The sequence below is a fragment of the Pezoporus wallicus genome, unplaced genomic scaffold (genome assembly GCF_028554395.1).
Source record: "Pezoporus wallicus isolate ANWC-B61680 ecotype Strahan unplaced genomic scaffold, APGP_CSIRO_Pwel_v1 contig_7731, whole genome shotgun sequence".
In the NCBI taxonomy this organism is placed as follows: Eukaryota; Metazoa; Chordata; class Aves; order Psittaciformes; family Psittacidae; genus Pezoporus; species Pezoporus wallicus.
In genome coordinates this window covers 189,028-205,618 of record NW_026635361.1, presented here as the reverse complement: position 1 = coordinate 205,618, position 16,591 = coordinate 189,028, and the positions used below count along the sequence as shown (strand labels likewise).

Sequence of the window (16,591 nt, the reverse complement as noted above, 5' to 3'; positions counted from 1 at the left end):
CTGAGAAATGGCATTTAAACGTCCCCTTTTCAAGTACTCACCGTTTTTAGAAACTCTGGGGTGGGTGCTCTTGACCTCACTTCCACATCTACATTGCCCCTGATGAAAAACTGGGATTTACCAGCATTATGATGACCGAAAATGTTTGAAAGTGTAGTAACATCCTGTTGAGCAAGTGAATCGTTCAGCGTGTCTTTATGGCTTTATGTATGTCTTTATGTTTCACAGATTTGCATAATGCTGAAGAAATAGCATAAGGGTTGCACATCATCACAGTTAATGAGCTCAGTGGGGTTTTAATCCTCAGTAGGGCTTTAATTCAGTTTGGTTCTTGTGCTTGCTCTCCAGTTTTACTTTCTAAATCCAATTCTCATTAACCGAGTCTGTGCTTAGGAACGGGGGTCCAAAATCCTAGCTCTAGGTGCATGCACCATTCATAAGCTGCATTTTTTACAGTGGTGACCCCCGATAGATTGCTGCTCTCCAATATGCATGTGGTAAAGGGCAATTTTCCTGGGCAAAATTGTCTTTGTTTTTTTCTGCCTCGCTTGTCTAGAGAGGAGCATGCGGTGCCTCCTGTGCTCTGGAAGTAGTAGTGATGGAGTGATGCTCAGTGTCCCTCCTGAGCAAACTCTGGCTTTGGTCTATAATGTTAATTGGCTTTCTTGATGAACTGGTCATACAGAGCTGCCATACCCAAATACCCATCACCTTCCATCACCTGGCCTTTTTGTGCTCTTTGTCCAGGTTCAGTCTATCTTGTCCTTCACATTAGCAGTGAGGGAAGATGGGCAGACCTCTCAATGAGCTAAGATGTTTAAAGACTTTAGAGATCTATAGCTGTCTCTTAAATACCACTTGGCAATCATTTCTCACCCACAATTGATCAGTGCATTGATACAGGGCTCTTCCTAAGTGGTAACATAAGGGGTGAGCTTTCCTTTCTTCTCCTTATTTCTGATTTCCTGGTCTCCGTGTCAAGGGACACACTATGCAGAAATGGTTATTTCTTTTATGCAGGCTTTTTTTAAACATGGTGTTAGAGGAAGTGTTTATGGTGGTTAAAAGAGCCTTTCATACACTGTGTTTGTTTCAAGTTGAATGTTAGAGACTGGTTGCTGTTCCAGATAAGGTCTATGGTTGGTTTGGTTTGGGCGGAGTAACTGGGGATTGGATCTGGCTTTTGCATTTCAGTATCACTTTGAATCTCATTGCAGTTAGTGGGCTCCACATTCCAGGAAATGCTGGTCTTGGCTATGGAAGTGTTGGATTAAAACCACATATCTTCCAGCAGCATCTTGGTGCCTTTTTCTTCAGCAGGATCTGTTTGCTTTCTGCTACCTGGCATGTGCAGTCGTTGGGATACCACTGCAATTATGCATGGTAAACAGGTGCTCTTTGCCTTTCAAAGCCCTTCAACATTTGTTTCCACCCATCCTCTATTCTCCAGATGTGATTTATTCCCCTTAGTCTCAAAAGCTGACAAATATTTGAGGTTTTGTTGTTAAAATTGAACTATGGCTCGGTTTTGCCATATGTTAGGTTAGTCAACAGGGTAACCATTGAATCCAGCAAGGATCATGGGCTTCACATTGGGCAAGCTCTTATCCCAGCAGACCATGTAAAAGGTTAACTGGGTGTCTGCTGTGGGGCCGGCCTCAACAGTGACCTTCAGGGTCTGCAACAGCACTGAAGGGGGAGAAGGTGAAGCAGAATGAAGCCCTGGTGGTACACGGTACCTGGTGGTACATGGGCATCTCTTCCTGTGTGCTTTGCAAAGTCATCTGTTGGTTTTACAAGGAGATGAGGGTCCAAAGGCAGGGCAGAGCTTGGTGTCACTTCTCTACTGGGCTGTGTCAAGAAGATGGAATCAAGAGGTGAGGTTATCTTAAATGAAGCCTTCACCAAGCACCAAACCTATCCAGCAGTATGAAGACAAAGTGGACTGAGCTCTGCTTCGTTGTGGTGGACACCTTCATGGGAGCCTGGGCTCACTTCAAGATGTTTTTTTTCCCATTAGATTGCATGCTGATGGATGTATATTTTAAATGCGGATGTTTCCCCTACAGCAGTCAGTGCCTTAATACCATATTGGGGTGCCTTAATACCATATTGGGGTCAAAGAGCTGGAGCTTTCTCCTGGTTTTGGCTCCAGGACCAAGTCTAGAAGGTTTGTGATGTTGCAGTGCCAACGCAGACTTGACACACACACACACAAGCCTGAGGTTTACTATTTCTGGCATCCCTGCATCTCCAAGAAGGAGCCGGGAGACAGGCGGGGGCAAGACCTGAAGTTTGAAATGAAACTGGAAGTAAGAAAAGTGTTTTCTAATGAGTTGTTCAGAGGGTACACCCAGTGGAGGAGCTGTGCAGCAAAGGGGCCCATCTGCTTGTGAAGCACTGCATTTATGGCACCTTTTCAATATTTAAAGCCATAACTTCAGCCGGCAGCTTAGAGCATGAAATTGCTCCCTTAGGTATCTCCTTTTCTACTTAAAAATGTCGGGGCAGGGGGAGTACCTAGTTGCTGGTTTAAGCAGGGTTTGGGGAAGTGATAAAGATGCTTTAATCCTGGTTGTCTATGTATAAGCTGGTGTGGTTTCTGAATATGCAGCAAGGTAAAAGAAATCATTCTGGCATTATTAAAAAGGTGATTTTTTTCTTTCCTATGAACTCAGCCAGCTGCAGCTGTCCAGCCCCTGCACAGGCTCTAACAGCAGTCAGCAACGAGGAAACTAAACTTACACTGAAATACCACCCTTTACATCATCACATACAGCTCTCTTCTGGGTTTTGTTCTTCATGAGTCATTGGTTCTGTGGCAGAAGATAGATTGAGACTGTCTAATGCAAAGGTGCTATTGTTATAACAAAGAAGCCTATAAAATTCAGGTTTCATAGATAATAATTTCATAATGTTGATTTTGGGGGGGATTTGATTGGAAGCAACTTAACTGTCTTAAGGGAAGGGAAGAGACTTCCTTTTCCGTATTTTTTTAAAGCAGACACACTATTTAGAGTGGTAACACCTCTTTTTGGTTTTCTTTTTCTATTTGATTCACTGCTTTTTTCCATTTGTAAGTTTGCTGGGGGGCTCTAACCCTTTTGCTTTCCTGGATCATCTGGGGACCAGCAAACATTTGAAGGACGGCAGCAGGAAAAGACCTTCCCTCAGTGTTTCAGATCCCAGTTGAGTATGGAACAGCGGGAGGGACAAATCCTGACGCGGAGTTGGGAGCAGTGGTGATGCTGTAGGGATGGCAGCGGATGGAAGATGTGCTTATCTAGAGAGTTTGTAATCTTAAGAATTAAGAATCTACTGAACATGTAGAAATCTGTTTTAGAGAGGCTTTTAATTTGAGCCAATTTGGTTTCCTTAGATTATATCTTTTGCCGCCTGTAAAACACAGGCTGGCGCTGCCCAAATGTAGGTCCTTGCTCCAAAACACTTCAAAGAGATCTGAATTCTTCAGTCTGTCTTTGCCTCGTCCCTTTTGGCAGAAGATGGTTCCAAAAGCCTATCTGTTTCTAAGGTAGCCTGAATCCTATCATGAAAACTTTCAGGCCAATTACTTTGGCAATGCAGTCTTACGTAGAAACCCGAATATCTTATTTGATGGTCTTAGCCAAAATTGGCCACCCCCAGCAAGTGGCATTTCTAGCATATAAGAAATAAAATCTATACCTTGATAGCCTGATAAGCAGGAAACCTGTTGATTAAAGCCTTGTCTTCAGCTTGTTTCCTGAATCTCCAACTTGACGTGTGCTGCTTTCCCATCAGCACTGTCTCTGCATGCGGGCAAGACGTTGCTCTCGCTTTGATCCCCGAGAGATTTGTTTTGGCGTTGTGGGAGCTATTTTTATTTTGCTTCGTGAGGGAAGTCAAAAGGGTTTGATGAGTGCCACAGTTGAGATCCACTGCAGTGTCACGTAGCGAGGCTTGCAGAGGAGACGAGAAGCTGCGGTTGAGTGGTTAAGGCCAGGCTGGATGTGGGTCTGGGCAACCTGATCAAGATGGAGATGTCCCTGCTCACTGCAGGAGGGCTGGACTAGATGAGCTCTGAAGGTCCGTTCCAACCCAACCTGCTCTGTGATTCTCTGATTCTATACACGAAGACAAGCCATATGTATGTAATATATATATTTCAGAGAATAATCACACTTAATGTAAGTAGGATAATAAATACAGGAATAAAGAAATCCCCCAATAAATACAGGAGTGAATGTTTAAGTGCTTTGTTTAAATGTGCTGCTGCATGTGCTGTAGCTTTTTTGCTATAACAATGCCATCTTTGCATTAGATAGTCCCATACCAGTGACTGGTGTCCCTTAGGGATCCTCAGGGATACTGGGACCAGTGTTGCTCAGTCTTTGTTGGCAACATGGACAGTGGAATTGAGCACCCTCAGCAAGTTTGCTGACGACACTGAGCTGTGTGGTGCGGTTGATGCACTGGAGGGAAGGGATGGGGTCCAGAGGGACCTGGACAGGCTGGAGAAGTGGGATCATAAGAACCTCAATGAGTTCAGCAAGGCCAAGGGCAAGGTCCTGCCCTGAGTTAGGCCAATCCCCAGCACAAACACAGGCTGGGGGAGACCGGATGGAGCAGCCTGAGGAGGACTTTGGGGTGTTGGGTGAGGAGCAGCTCCCCATGACCCAGCTTCAGTGAGTGCTTGAGCCCAGACCCCCCGTGTGCTGGGCTGCACCCCCAGAGCGTGAGCAGCAGCTCAGGGAGGGGATCCTGCCCCTCTGCTGTGCTCTGGGGAGACCCCCCTGCAGCCCTGATCCAGCTCTGGGGCAGCAGCACAAGAGGGACGTGGAGCTGTTGGAGCGAGGCCAGAGGAGGCCATGGAGATGCTGCGAGGGCTGGAGCAGCTCTGCTCTGGAGCCAGGCTGAGAGAGCTGGGCTGGGGCAGCCTGGACAAGAGAAGGTTCCTGAAGGGGAGACCTGAGAGCAGCTCCAGTGCCTGAAGGGGCTGCAGGAAAGCTGGAGAGGGGCTTGGGACAAGGGATGTAGGGACAGGCCAAGGGGAATGGCTTGAACCTGCCAGAGGGGAGACTGAGCTGAGCTCTTAGGCAGAAGCTCTTCCCTGTGAGGGTGCTGAGGCGCTGGCACAGGGTGCCCAGAGAAGCTGTGGCTGCCCCATCCCTGGCAGTGTTCAAGGCCAGGTTGGACACAGGGGCTTGGAGCAAGCTGCTCTAGTGGAAGGTGTCCCTGCCCGTGGCAGGGGTTGGGACTGGAGGAGCTTTAAGGTTCCTTCAACACAAACCAGGCTGTGGCTCTGTGATTATGAAAGCAGGAAGCGTTCCTGGGTCTTGGCCTTCATCTTTCCCTAGAGTCTGATTTCTCTGGTGTGACAGTGGCACTGATTGTTTCCCAGCTTTATCCATTCACATTAGGCTGAGCTGGAGCATGGGCTCCAGAAGTGGTTATGAAATTTTCTGTTCATCACTGAAATATTCTCCCACCTTTTGAGAAAATGTAAAAAATAAAAACAACAGCAGAAAACCCCTCAAACAGCCCATGTTGCTTGTGAGGAAACCTGCAAGCAAACCTTCCCCCAAGGCTTTCCTTCAGTAAAGGGAAGAAAACCACTTACTGGAAATGAGATCTGTTTGTATTCCAAAATGCAGCCATTTTCCAATGCTTGTTGGGTAACTGCGACATTTCAGAACTCACACTCAGTCCTTTAAAGGCTGTAACAAATCCTTTTCATCCTCTTGCTTGTGCATTTTCATCACGCACTTGGGTTTGGTTTGTAGCAATGCTTTTTGGGGGCAAGCGAGTAATTCTTCGTTAATTGTTGCAATAGCTTGGAATTATCCTTGCACTGTGGTTTATCTGACAGTGTTTTATTGCTACTGAGCCGTGGTTAGCAGCATGTGAAGGCTTATGTACACTGTGAGCTTGTGAGCATCCTCAGGGGGGGACCACATTCCTGCCTTCTCCTCTTGCAGCTCAAGAGGGAGAGAAAGCATTGGCAGAACAACTTGTGTTCGTGCTAGAAGGTGCCAGCACAAAAAGTGCAAGGGAAAAGAGATGGGAAAATGCTAGTAGAAGATAAATGATGCTGCAGGAGCTTTATTTTCCTTGGGGTCAGTGAAATTCGGCCGCTCAGATGATGTACCTTGAAGGGAAGGCTGGTGAGAAGCATTTCAAGGCAGTGAGTGACAAGCCACTGATTTGTCCTAGTTCAAGGTTTTATCGAAGTAGTTCTGTGTGAGTCTTCTATTTCCTTGTTTATTCTTCTAGAGTGGCTAAAAGGGACTGAAATATAACAGTCATGGCTGGTACTGCAAGGTATTAGTGTGTGCCAAAGCACTGCAGGCCAGCTCAAGGTGATGATTTAAATCAATGAAGAATCATAGAATCCCAGACAGGTTTGGGTTGAAAGGGATCTTAAAGCTCATCCAGTCCCAACCCCTGCCACGGGCAGGGACACCTTCCACCAGAGCAGCTTGCTCCAAGCCCCTGTGTCCAACCTGGCCTTGAACACTGCCAGGGATGGGGCAGCCACAGCTTCTCTGGGCACCCTGTGCCAGCGCCTCAGCACCCTCCCAGGGAAGAGCTTCTGCCTAAGAGCTCAGCTCAGTCTCCCCTCAGGCAGGTTCAAGCCATTCCCCTTGGCCTGTCCCTACATCCCTTGTCCCAAGCCCCTCTCCAGGTTTCCTGGAGCCCCTTCAGGCACTGGAGCTGCTCTCAGGTCTCCCCTTCAGGAGCCTTCTCTTCTCCAGGCTGCCCCAGCCCAGCTCTCTTAGCCTGCTGATCACAAGTCACAAGAACATAGATTGCCCTTAAATATGAATTACTACTTTATAGTTACATGTGTAGGTGCCTGTCCCCAGGCAGGTGTGTTTGGCATAGTGACACCTGGGTACCCTCATTTCATCTTGGTTTTCATCACTGTTGATCAAGCAAAATCTCTTTGTGTTGTGGCTGGGAGCACCATGGTGGGCTTGGCCCTTCTTCCGAGGCATTATTCCTCTTTCTAGGAGAGCTGTTAGAGGAGCAGTGAATCTCCCTGCTCTGATTTGTAACTCCCATTGGCAGTACCTGGAAAACTTCATGTTTTCTTAGATTTACTATAGGGGTTTTATCTTTGCCTTTTGTTACCCTTCTGCTTGTGCCAGGCACTGCCTGACCCAGTGTGTGCTTCCACATCACTTGCTATCATTGGTCTGCAATGTCCACCCTACTCTCGCCTTCTGAATAAACTCTTCCAGGTTCCTGATGAAATTAAATTTATATGTTAAATATATATATATATATGTTTGGGTTTTTTTACCTTTCACTGCCAGTGGTGGGATTTATGGTGTGATCTTGTGCGTCATCCGCTTGAATGCACCAAAGGAAAGTGAGCCAAAGTGACGGGCACATCTCCTGGACCTGGGATTGCAACCAACTCTCGATGGTGTGAGGACTGCTGGTTTATGTGACATGAATTCAAAGAGCAAACAAAAGCTTTGGCGAGGGAGAAATATGAACGTTGGATGTGGGAGCTTGAGAAGCAAAAACCATTTTAGTGCAGAGCGGGAATCCTTTCCAATTACCTCTTTTCTTCTCTCTTTCAGGCTGTGACTGTGAGGAACTCTATGGCTAAATCATTGTACAGTGCCCTGTTCGACTGGATAGTGTTCAGAATTAACCATGCACTACTCAACTCAAAGGACATGGAGGAAAGCACCAAGGTAACGTCTCACCAGCTCTTCTGGCTACCCTCTTGTGCTTTTAAAATAGGTAACTAGGGGATAAAACATTACCCAAGCTCCCAGCAGCAAATTGCTTCACATGAAGTTCCTTTTCCCCCAGTTAATAATTTAGACCGAGTACATCATTATTTTAAGCGGCGTTTGCTGAGCTGGGAAGGATGAAGCACCTCAAACAATATATCCTCAAAGCAGCTGAGGAAGAGGGTTTGAGAGCCACAAAAGCCCGTTCCCCCACCCCTTCCAGGAGCAATTCCAAATCATTTTCCTCCTTGTGTGTAAAACTATAGAGCTGTATATAATTGAGGGGAAAAAGGGAAATCTGGCTGATGAGAGGTGTTTTGATGAAGTTGCTCCATAAAAATCATTAGAGGAGGTGTCAGCAAGCACTGAGATGCCACATCGGTAATTAGCAGAAAACTAAGATTAGGGAAGAGCAAAGCTGGCGCCGTGCCGTGCCACTTTCCCCAAGAGCTGATGGAAGGGATGACATGAAATTTCTTGTCATAGCAGGTAATGGGTGCTGCAGCCATCCCCTCCATAACCTCATATATGCATCCATGCGCGCCACACTGGGGTGGTGCTGACCCCAGAACACATGGGTGTATGGTTGCATCCATGCAGCATGTGCTTGCAGCTCGCCAGCTCCCCTTGGCTTGGGAATTTTGGGCATGGGCCAGCAGCATGTGTTGTTTTTGGGGGAGAGGGGGGTTGTACATCCAAGCTGAAGCCACAGCTGCCAAAAGGAGGACTGTGTTGCTAAGCACTAACATTATATTTGAATTATGCTGTAGGAGGCTTGTAGTGTAGCTGCTTCTTTATTTAACTCCATAGAAATGCTTGTGGAGAGTAATTATAGACTGGAAATAAATGCACACATAGAGAATTTGGTAATACGCTTTTCTGAGAAGAGAGGTTGTTCAAGTACCATCCAGCGTGTCTTCCGGCTGCACAGGCTTCCTCTCCCTCTGTTTAATGCTTTACCAAAAACGTTGTGCTCTTTCCTGATTTTTTGTTTCCCAGTCATCCAAAGTTGTATCTGGCCTGTCAGGAAGAGAGCCCACAGCCCTGTTTGTGTATTTGGTGAAGCAGAAAAGGTGGATTTCTTTTGACAAGGAAATGCATCTCAAATACTGATTAATTCTTTTTAATGATCCAATGATTTTTTAAAAGTATCCTCTGTTCCCTAATATTTAAATGCTAACCGAGACTAGAACAGTAATGCTTAGTCAGCATGTCTGAAATAGCAGGGCACAACGGTAGGTGTTTATGGGCCATTAAACTTTGATTCCCAACCTCAAATCTCAGCAGGTGAGAGCCAGAACAACCAAAATTCGTGCTGTTTTCCAGCACTGCCACTGCATATTAACCCTCTGCTGCCTCCGGGTAATGTTCCTGTACAGCATAACCACTTTCCCCTTCCACGTCTTCCTGTATCATCTCATGAATTCCTAATTCCCACTGTTCTGAGCCATGGGGGTGCTGATTGACAGCTGATGAACACAAGCCAGCGTGTGCCCAGGCAGGCAGGAAGCCCCCAGCCTCCTGGCCTGTGGCAGCACCAGTGCGGCAGCAGGGCCAGGGCAGGGATTGTGCCCCTGCACTGGGCACTGGTGAGGCCGCACCTTGAATCCTGTGTTCAGTTCTGGGCCCCTCACTACAGGAGAGACACTGAGGTGATGGAGCGGGGCCAGAGAAGGGCAACGGAGCTGGTGCAGGGCCTAGAGCACAAGTGTGATGGGGAAGGGCTGAGGGACCTGGGGGGTTCAGTCTGGAGAAGAGAAGGCTCAGGGGGGACCTGATGGCTCCCTACAACTGCCTGAGAGGAGGATGGAGCCAGGAGGGGCTGGGCTCTGCTCCCAAGGAACAAGGGATGGGACAAGAGGAAACGGCCTCAAGCTGCCCCAGGGCAGGTTTAGATGGAGCTGAGGAACAATTCCTGCCCCAGAGGGTGCTCAGGCATTGGAACAGGCTGCCCAGGGCAGGGCTGCAGTCACCGTCCCTGCAAGTGTTCACACAGTGTGGAGATGAGGCCTCAGTGCCATGGGTTAGGGGTGGCCTTGGCAGGGCTGGGAACGGTTGGACTGGATGAGCTGAAAGGGCTTTTCCAACCTGGCTGATTCTGTGATTCTATGGGGGTTTTGCCCAAGATCACACGGTGCAGCCGTAAGATCCAGGTCAGGCAGCAGGCGCTGGGAGTGCTGTTGCCCTTGCACAAGAGCAGATGCGCCAGCGCTGGCAAACCCCCAGGACCCGGAGCTGTAGGAATTTGCAGACTCAGACCGGTGGCAAGATCTGTCAGGTTAGTCCTGGGCTGTCCATGGGCCAGGTTTTCTGGAACAGGGAGGTAGTGCCCAGAATACCAGGAAATCTGTGCTTCTAGATGGGAGAATAATGAGGTTTATCTTCAGAGACTTCCACTAACATTGATTTTTCACAGGTCCCAGAAATCATGGGAATGCATGAATCCTGCCTGTTGTATGGGTAGAGAGGTTAAAGAAGAGCATTTGTGTGCATTGCACAAAGCTGCACGGAGCAGCTTTGTTAAACATTCACTAGTCAATTTGCTCTCAAGTTGTACAATGTCACCTCCTTTAGCCCCCGAGTTGAGTCCTCACAGCACAAGAGGGAGGAGAAGCGCCTCCTTGGACCTGGCAGAGCTTGGAATAGCTGCTCCTTTGCCCTCAGGGGATAACATCACTGCCAACAAGCAGCTGAGGGCATTCCGGGCTCTGTGGCTGCTGCTGGGACACCAGCCCGCAATCACTGCCCTTCTCTGACCTGGAGGGACCAAGCTGTTGATGTTTAATTTGAGTTTTCCTACCACTTCACAGTCCTTGAAATCCTTTTCAGCTCCTGCTTGCAGGAACCCCAAATGAGGATATAGGTGGTTCTTAATCTCCCATATGTGGTCTTGAGTTTGGGCAACACCAACAAGTAATTGGAAGGTGGACTAGGAGAAAGGACATCTCTGATCCTTGCTGTAAGGCAAGATCTCAGCACTTGGATGACGTGTACTTGCTGGCATCTGCAAGCTCTCTCCACCAAAATCTCCTAAACACACCAAGTCTCTGATTTATAATAGTCCTGCACTTCACCATGAAAGGTTCCTGAGTTTGCAGTGGGTAAGCAACATGCGACTCACCCTGCAGCAGATGTCCTGGCTTAATCCCAGCCCACGCTTGCCACCAGTATTCTTCTGACTTTTAAGATAGATTTTGAAATGATCCTGTAGGTTGTGAAGGTTCAGAAGGGGGTTAAATGATGAATTTTTGCCAGACAGCTTTCTTACATGATAATCGTGTTATGCGGAAGTGCACAAGTCCATGGGTCCTGATGAGATCCACCCGTGGGTCCTGAAGGAGCTGGCAAATGAAGTTGTGAAGCCGCTGGCCATCATATTTGAGAAATCGTGGCAGTCAGGTGAAGTTCCCATGACTGGAAAAAGGGAAATATAACCCCCATTTTCAAGAAGGGGAAAATGGATGACCCGGGGAATGACAGAGCAGTCAGTCTCACCTCTGTGCCTGGCAAAATCTTGGAGCAGATTCTCCTGGAAGGCATGCTAAGGCACATGAAAATCAACAAGGTGCTTGGTGACAGCCAGCATGGCTTCACTAAGGGGAAATCCTGCCTGACCAACTTGGTGGCCTTCTACGATGGGGCTACAGAACTGATGGACAGGGGTAGAGCAGTTGATGGCATCTACCTGGACTTGTGCAAAGCGTTCAACATTGTCCCACACGACATCCTTGTCTCTAAATTGGAGAGACATCAATTTGATGGATGGACCACTCGGTGGATAAAGAACTGGCTGGATGGCTGCACACAAAGAGTTGTGGTCAATGGCTCAGTGTCCGGCTGGAGACCAGTAAGGAGTGGGGTCCCTCAGGGATTGGCGTTGGGACCGGTCTTGTTCAACATCTTTGTCGCTGACATGGACAGTGGGATTGAGCGCGCCCTCAGCAAGTTTGCTGATGACCCCAAGCTGTGTGGTTCGGTCGATACCCTGGAGGGAAGGAATGCCATCCAGAGGGACCTCGACACGCTTGTGAGGTGGGCTGATGCCAACCTCATGAAGTTTAACCATGCCAAGTGCAAGGTCCTACACCTGGTTCGGAGCAATCCCATGCACAGCTACAGGTTGGGCAGAGAAGAGATTCAGAGCAGCCCTGTGGAGAAGGACTTGGGGGTGTTGGTTGATGAGAAAATGAACATGAGCCGGCTTCAGTGTGCGCTCACAGCCCAGAAAGCAACCGTATCCTGGCCTGCATCCAAAGGAGCGTGACCAGCAGGTCAAAGGAGGTGATCCTGCCCCTCTACTCTGCTCTTGTGAGACCTCACCTGGAGCATTGTGTGCAGTTCTGGTGTCCTCAACATAAAAAGGACATGGAACTGTTGGAACAAGTCCAGAGGAGGCCACGAGGATGATCAGGGGCTGGAGCACCTGAGAAAGTTGGGGCTGTTGAGCCTGGAGAAGAGAAGCTGCGTGGAGACCTCATAGCAGCCTTCCAGTATCTGAAGGGGGCCTATAGGGATGCTGGGGAGGGACTCTTCATTAGGGACTGTAGTGACAGGACAAGGGGTAACGGGTTAAAACTTAAACAGGGGAAGTTTAGGTTGGATATAAGAAAGAAATTCTTTCCTGTAAGGGTTGTGAGGCACTGTAATGGGTTGCCCAGGGAAGTTGTGAATGCTCCATCCCTGGCAGTGTTCAAGGCCAGGTTGGACGAGGCCTTGGGTGATATGGTTTAGCGTAAGGTTTCCCTGCCCACGGCAGGGGGGTTGGAACTGGATGATCTTAAGGTCCTTTCCAACCCTAACTGTTCTATGATTCTATGATTCTATAAATATAAGACCCCAATCCATCTGAATTCAGAGTGCCTATGGGAGGAGAACTGCATCTGAAGTTGATGAGAAAAATGAATATAGTATCATAGAATCATAAAATGGTTTGGGTTGAAGGGACCTTAAAGCTCATCCAGTCCCAGGCCCTTGCCACGGGCAGGGACACCTTCCACTAGAGCAGGTTGCTCAGAGCCCTGTCCAACCTGGCTTTGAGTAGTCAAGGATTGTGACCTGAAGGCTGGAGGATGCAGGAAATGACAAATACCTCTAGATGCACTTGAGGCACACGTGTGAAATCTGGGTTTGAGAGCTCTGTGTGCTGTGGAAACACGTGCAGCCACCTCTGCTCCGGCAAAGTCTTGTTGCTGGGGCAGAGCAGCATTGCCCCAGCCACACAGGACAACCGCGTTGACCAAACTCATGCTCAGCCAAACTGGTGGTGAATTCATCGGTGCGGACTGATTTGGTGAGGAGGCTGTTTATATCTAGTTAAACCTATTTCATTTCGGGAAGACTGACTGTGTGGTTTGGTGACAGGTGGGAAGATGATGACCTACATTCTAACAAAGCCCAAATCCTAGGAGAACCTGGGACAATGGGGATGGAGACAAGTTTCATGTCCCAAGATGTGTATTTATTTGATGTCAGCAGCAAGGCGAAGATCAAAAGATGAAGCTGGGTAAAAAATACATCCAGCCATCGTTCTTCCACTGCTTTTCAAACAAGTATTTGGAAGATGTAAATCAGACCTTTGATATCCAAATTCAGTTAAATGTACAACGAATTATTTTGGGAAAACACAGTGGGATTTGGCTTATCTTGCTTGCTGACAGGATTTCTAGCATATTATTTCTGAACCAAGTTGTGAATAAGTTATTTGATATGGCTCTTTGATGCTTATAGAAGTCCTGCTGTGTATCGCTTTTACTCTGACTCCATTTCCTTGGTCTCTCTCGATCACTTTTAGCTTTTGTGTTCTCCTGATCCCCTACAAACTGAAATTTGACCTTTGTTAATGAGGCTGGAGACTTTTCCTCCTCTTGAGAACTATATTACTAAGCCTCAGAGAGTCTCTTATTTAATTCCCCTTCCATAAATAAGGTTAAGAACTGTTAGAAGTCCATCTCATTGCTTAAAATGTTTATATAGCATAAACTGTAGTGGACTAAAAAGGACTTTTTCCAAGGTTTGTTTTAAGCTTTTCCCATTTGGTTCTTAAGAATTGTTTTAATTTCTTCCTAAATAACCCTGCTGCTGTTTTCAGATGAGGTGCTGCTTTATGTAGTGATGATGGTAAATGTGAATTCATGGCCATGAAGAAAATTCATCTAAATTAATGGCCATGAAGAAAATTCATGGTTGAATTCATGAAGAATTCATGGCCATGAAGAAAATTCATTTAAATTTAATCAACTAGGTAATTCTTGGCTCTCTGACCCGAAACAGAGGAATTGCTGAACATACAAAAATAGCGCACATCTGTTTGTTAGTTTTAGGTCTCAATTTCCAAATTTGTAGCAAATCACTGCTTCTCACTTTATAGAAGAGGTCATCATGTGCAGTGTGATGATGTAAATTGGAGTAGTCCTTTCAGATTTAGTAGTGATGGATTTTGGATTGGGGTTTTTTGTGTGTCTCGGGGGTTTTTTTTACAGTGTTGTTTTTAGAATGTTGTAGAGGATTATTTAAAAAAAATGAAAAAGATAAAAAGTACAAAAATAACAAATAAAAATGTTTCCTCCCAGAATCTGAAGCAAACCTATTTGTGATTGCCAAGCTCTACCTCCATGGTGGAATGACATCAGCAGGGCGCATCTGGGGTGACATAAATCAGCTCCACCGATCACTGTTTACTGGTGGTTTGGGAATTGGGGAGCACGTAGTTTTGAGACCATCGTTTGCCAAAGGCTGTTAAAGCTCGTGCTCGGTGTTTGAATGTCACGGCTGTGACATTTTTAGCAGAACATGAGGTCACTCTTTATCATCTCAAGCAGAAAGTGCTCACTAACCCAGCGTTCACTCAGGGTTTAAAGATCCTTGTAGACCTACACTTCAAATTACAGGAGCTTTGGTGCAGGTTTGATATGCTGGTGATACAGTCGCTGCTTCAGGCGTATCCATGCTGCATATTTGTTAATTTTAAATGGTACTTTTGATAAAGGAACAGCATTAGCACATAAACTAGACTTGGCTAGTTGAGGTCTAAATTATAGCCCAGCTTTGCATGATTTCCTTATGGTGCTTGTTCAAAGTGTGAGTTTAAAACTGAAGTATTAGAAGATTTATAAATATAAAATTCCTTATATTCAGTATTGTGCTGCAAACTTAAAACCAGCCAGATCACAGACTTTGCTCAGGCAGGTTAACAAAATAATTTCATTACCACATACCTCAACGGAAAGAAGGGGTTTTCACTATGCTATGAGAAATGACTCTGTAGAGGTAGATCTGTGTGGCTTTATGACCCTTTGGCATAGGTGTTATGAGATTTTTTTTGGCTAGAAAGCAGAAAATAGCCATAAATTCCCAATTTCTCACTTTCAGCAGTTTTACCAACTTGCATGCATTGACCTCTTTATTTTGGGAGCTCTGTGATGCTGCCTCCAGTGACAGAGGGCAAAGACCTGATCCTCTGCAGAGCTCTTCCTAATTTCTTCAGTGTGAAACTCTGCAGAAACCCAACAGTTTTGTAGTCCTGTGCATTTTGCCTGTCGGAGCTTGTTGAATTTTGGGTGCCAGCAAAAAAATATGAAAACACAACATTAAAATATCATTTGAGTAGAATTCTTTTCAAACTGAAATAGCAGATTTTTTTCTATATAAAACCTTTCTATTTTGCTGTATAGATTTTTTTTATGTGCACATTTAAATATATTTTGTAGCAGTTTCAACACAGTAAATGAAGCACTGTTGAAGAAAAGGGGGAGGCGTTTTTGTGCTCAGCTATTTCATGTTGAGTTATGTCCAGTGGCAGGGACTTGACTATTCCATGGATAACTCCGGTAGTTCCGTAAGGATTCTGGAAGTGTGAGTGGTTTATTTTCTAAGTCTTGCTTTTATGTAGTGCAATGGAGATTTCTATGTAGGGTAATTTTAGGGAGCTCTTGTGGACTATAGGGAAAAGCTTGCACAGCAGTGGGGATTTGCTTACACATTGTGGATGGGAAAAAAGCCACTTTGTCCTGTTGCCATCATCACTTTTTCCATGTATAACATAGATAAAAGATGAGCAACAAGTTTCAGAAGAATTCTAGTGAAAATAAACCAACAAAAAAGATGAAGTAGAAGATTTCTGCTTGTTAGGGTGTCATTTATGAGTGTACTTGTGAATAAAAGGGTTACCACATTCATTGGCACACGCAGGAAAAGGAAGGTTGCCCCTTGGGAAGCAGCGAGTGAGAGCCCATCCCTCTGCCAGCCTCATTCCTTGGTCCAGTGGCTTCCCAGTTTCCATCTTCTGGTCAAATGACTGCTTCTCGTGGGTGTTTTGCCAAGTGATGTAAAGTTACGGGAAGCTGGCCAAGGACCTTCAGTAGTTATCCATGTCTTGTCATGGGTGGGGGAAAGGAGGTAACGTCTGTCTGGCCCCGGAGTAGGGAGAAAAGCCTGGATGAAAGATAAAGTAGCCGAAGACCTCTTGGGAAAATGGGTGGGATTCTTATTGTGCTTCTATGCTTTCTCAATTTTGTTTTCACTTGTTCTGATAGCCAAAATCCAGATCACACCAAGCTTCAACTCACAACCCGAGTGGCTGCTCTGCCCGCAGAGCAGGGCAGAGAAATGGACCCGTGGTGGCTGCTCTGCCTGCAGCCACTGGGTCCATTCGAGCTGTAGGCGGTTCCTTGGTCAGGAGTTGAGCACAGAAGGAATATTTTCCTCCCACTTTATGTGATGTGTTGAAAATAGACGAACTGCAGCACAGAGAGACTTCTGGATAGTCTGGTTTGTATTACTGGTGATGGAGTTAGGCTGGTTTTAGGGTGGTCATCTTAGGTAATCCAGAGTACAGATAAGACCAATAAAGTTAAAACCAGAGT

General features: G+C 46.4%; 1 protein-coding gene across 10 annotated transcripts in view; it reads left to right on the top strand.

The window, feature by feature from the left end:
• MYO9A (myosin IXA) overlaps positions 1 to 16,591 on the top strand; it is a 191,382-nt gene that overhangs the window by 102,050 nt on the left and 72,741 nt on the right. For all 10 annotated transcript variants that reach the window (XM_057420638.1, XM_057420679.1, XM_057420688.1 and 7 more), the window contains one exon: positions 7,572 to 7,688. In XM_057420638.1, the coding sequence (XP_057276621.1) occupies positions 7,572 to 7,688 (117 nt within the window). The remainder of the gene's footprint in view (positions 1 to 7,571; positions 7,689 to 16,591) is intronic.